General features: G+C 32.6%; 1 protein-coding gene across 1 annotated transcript in view; it reads right to left on the bottom strand.

Annotated features, from left to right (window-relative positions):
• The window catches only part of LOC106871622 (protein scribble homolog), a 698511-nt gene that overhangs the window by 637028 nt on the left and 57480 nt on the right, over positions 1-4003 (bottom strand). Inside the window, exon 4 of the mRNA XM_052966764.1 lies at positions 1041-1161. Coding sequence (XP_052822724.1) covers positions 1041-1161 — 121 coding nt within the window. The remainder of the gene's footprint in view (positions 1-1040; positions 1162-4003) is intronic.

Raw genomic sequence — 4003 nt, 5'->3', positions numbered from 1 at the left:
ACCTTGGTCGACCCCTACCTCTACCCAGAATTCATTACTGTACTCATTTCCAACCCTCACCTGACTGGCAGCATCTCCGTACATGGCTCGCACAGCTCTCACTAACCATTCTTCTATCCCAAGTTTCCTCATTGACCACCAGATAAGGGATCAGGGGACCCTGTCAAAGGCTTTCTCCATGTCAACGAAGGCCAGGTACAGAGGTTTATCCTTGGCTAGGTATTTCTCCTGTAGCTGTCTCACTAGAAATATGGCATCAGTGGTGCTTTTACCTGGCACGAACCCAAACTGCATCTCATCTAAATTGATTCGCTCCCAAACTGCATCTCATCTAAATTTATATATATATATATAGGGTGAACAGATTTTGTGTTTGCCATCTCTGATCAGGTTGTGAAGCAGCTCTGTAGGTGTTTCAGCCCCTTCCTCATGAATTATTATCTGTTTAGCAGCTACCACCACACATCAGGAAGCGATTTCAAAATTTTGTGGTGTCTCAAATTCTCTTTACACCACTGAGTCACTTGTATTATGAATGCACATCATTCTCCAACAACAATACCAATCAGACATCACATTCAAATCTGCCTGAATTTATTGCGAATGAACAGATATGTTATTGCTCACAACAAAAAAATACATAAGCAATGCAATCTTTACCTAATATACTCCCTTGACTGTCAGTATAATTGACTACTACAGGAATGCGTGATAATGTCATTCCTTCTAGTGAGGACTGAGATCAGAACTGTGTAGTATCAAACTATGAAGCAGGCAAATCTCTATATATTTGCCTTTCCAAACAGTTTTGCTAAACATCAGCATTTACAAAATCATCTATCTAGCAACATGTCTAAAATGAAATTTATAATTTTCTTTTAATTTGAAACTTTCAAATCTGGCCCCCAAAATCCAGCAATCACAATCATTACCCTTGTGGTAATTAAAATGGAAATCTGGTAGAAAAACAAAATGAAAAAAAATTTCAAATGGTGATGAAATTATTGGTGTTTGGTATAAATGAATAAAGAAGTACATACCAAAATTTCAATTTCATTGCTGCCGAGATCAAGATTCTCAAGCTTACTTAACTGGGCTAGTGATGGTGGTAATGTCTTTAACAAGTTCTCTCTTACTTCCAAGGAGACCAAGTTGCAAAGGCTGAAATTCAAAAAGGTGAAATTTGTCTCTGCATATACAAAATGAGTGTATGTAAAATTTAACTTGACCCTAGTCAATGAAACACTGAGAGAATCATTGCAGTTGAAATCCTAAGACAATAAAATTCAAAGTTTCAAAAGTCATTTAACCCTTCAGCATTTAAACTGGCCATACCAAGCCAAAATAGTCTACTTATTTTATGCTTAAACTAAACAGATAGAGCCTCTCAAACTTAGCTTACTATGTCATTCTAAAAACAAACAATCATTTCAATAAAATCTTGAAGGCATAAGATAATGCATGATTAATACAAAACAATGTGAATAAATATGCATTACATTTGGTAGAGTAATCTGAATGCTAATTGGTTAAAATGAACACTTCCTAAGCAGCAATGAACCATTAAAAGGTTATAAACTGGGTTCTAAGGAAAACTCAGGATAGTGTAGGGAAAATCAATCTTAAAAAACAATAGTCTGTAAGTGGATTTAAGAAAAAAATACCTAAAGATGCATACATGCCAATACATAAACTTATTTTTCTCATTTTTGACTGAAATTTGAGTTTTAGTTAAACACATCATTAAGCAGTATTTTGTGGTTAATAGTGCAATGCATTTTGATTATAAGTAATTTGTCATCTTAGATTTTATGTTCTTACTGAATAGTTAGAAAAACAGTCAACTTTACTTTTCTGGTTCTATTGTTTCACAGATCAAAACATGTTGCAAATTTATTTCTTTAATTCTAACCTTACTTTTCACTACATATGTGTATAAAAATATGTGGCTGTGTCTAAGGAGTGCTGAATAAATCCATCAGCAACAATAAGTGAAAATGAAATATCGAATAGAAATCAAACTGAACAGCATTAATTTGAAATGTAATTCTTTACTTACTGAATCAATCATCCACACTCACTACACTCATAATGGACAAGCCAATGAATGAGTATCTATATGGTTGCTCAACCAACAAGAAATAGCCAAATCTCTCTCAAATCATAATCCTACAGTTTAAAAGAAAAGGTGGAGATAATTGCATAATGTGTCCTAAATACACAACTGGAAGAAAATAATAGGGTGGTCATAACTAAAATGCCTTTGATCAGGATATATCTGACACAAAACAATAAAGTACTCAATGGAAAATGCACAGAGTCCATGTGTTATTAAATGGTGTTAGCAGATTGGTAATAGAATACTAGAATTCATAGTTTAGCATGTTGATTCAAATTAAATCTAAAACTATTTGCTTTATTGCCCATGAAAATTAAAACAGATAAACAGAGAAACTGCCAATTGACGTTGGAAACTATAAATTCTAGGAGGATAATTTCTCTAGCATATTTGTGTAATTACTAAACAAATTGCATAGCACAAGAAACAAAGACATGAAATATAATCTGCATATTTTTCAGTTACGCATTCTACCACCCAGTCAGTCATTATGCAGCTGCTTTATTGTATATAGATTATCCAAGTTTCGTATTATACAAACATCCTTTATTCAAACTAGTATACTTCAGTTAATTAAGAAAGCTAGAATTCAAAGCAGTCATCAATAACTATTGTCGATAACAATTACAAAAATGTCCTTATCTATTAACAATTTATTACCATTACTAGGAACTTTACTTTTCAATGTGTTTTCATATAATACACATATTGTAACACAACCTCTTATATATGATATTGATTAATCACTTGATAAATACTTTGATTTCAAGCAGCAAAAAGGACCTGTTTAAAATACAAAGAAACTGTTGACCCTTTATAAACAATAAAAGTGTAAGATCTATAGGTGATTTAAACAGATATGCTTCAAACTGAAGATTATGTTAAGACTCACAAATAACTATTTTCAAAAAAGGTTGGCATCTAGATGAGCTAGAGAGGGTAGAATTAACTAAAACAAGCACTAGCATAAGTTTCATCACATAGCCTAGAAGCCAATATTTCAATAGCTGTACTGCTACCTTAATAAGCAACATGCATAAAACTTTCAGGTCGAGGAACTTCGGAAGTTTACTACCAATCAAAAACTATATATACACTCGTGAATTGAATTCTATTCTGTTTGTTGCACCAAACATATATCACCCAGCCCTCTCTCTCAACAGATGAGATCCAGAAATGCACAATAATGAAAACGTAGTACTGCTCAAATGATTTGAACTTACATTCCAAAATCTTTATTGAGGACTAAGACTGTAAAGTAAAGGGTGGCTATAAAAAAAAAAACAAAAGAAGACAGGTGGTGTAGAAAACAAACAGATGTATTATATATATATGCATATGTATGTATATAGGTATGTAATATACATATATGTAAATATATGTAAGGATATGCAGAGAGAGAAACAAAAACTGAAAATTAACATTCATGCATATGCATAAATATGTAAATCTGTTCTGTAAATATATAAATATATATTTACAGAACAGATTTACATGAAGTACAAACGGTACAGAAAACTACAAGGAGAGAGTATGGTATATCAGGTCTCATAGCTATTTCTGGGGACTAGAATTATGTAAGATTTACTTCAGTAATTCGCAGTAGCAGTTGGGGTAACAGTATCAATAACATAAGAGATGCAATGTGTATTACACTTTTATTAAAGTAGAACACACGTTTCCACCCGTCGTTTTGGGTCTCTTCGGTTGCATCAATAAAAAAGTTTCACTACAGATTTCTTGTGCCGGCTTACTTGCTGCTATATGTCCACCAAATTCAAGGGTGAACATACATGTATGCATGTATTTATTTACACACATATATATATATATATGTATATATATATATATATATATATATATATATATGTGTGTGTGTGTGTG

Source organism: Octopus bimaculoides, chromosome 3, assembly GCF_001194135.2.
Source record: "Octopus bimaculoides isolate UCB-OBI-ISO-001 chromosome 3, ASM119413v2, whole genome shotgun sequence".
Classification (NCBI taxonomy): Eukaryota; Metazoa; Mollusca; class Cephalopoda; order Octopoda; family Octopodidae; genus Octopus; species Octopus bimaculoides.
The sequence above is the reverse complement of the archived record's forward strand: the minus strand, read 5'-3'. Positions and strand labels throughout refer to the sequence as shown.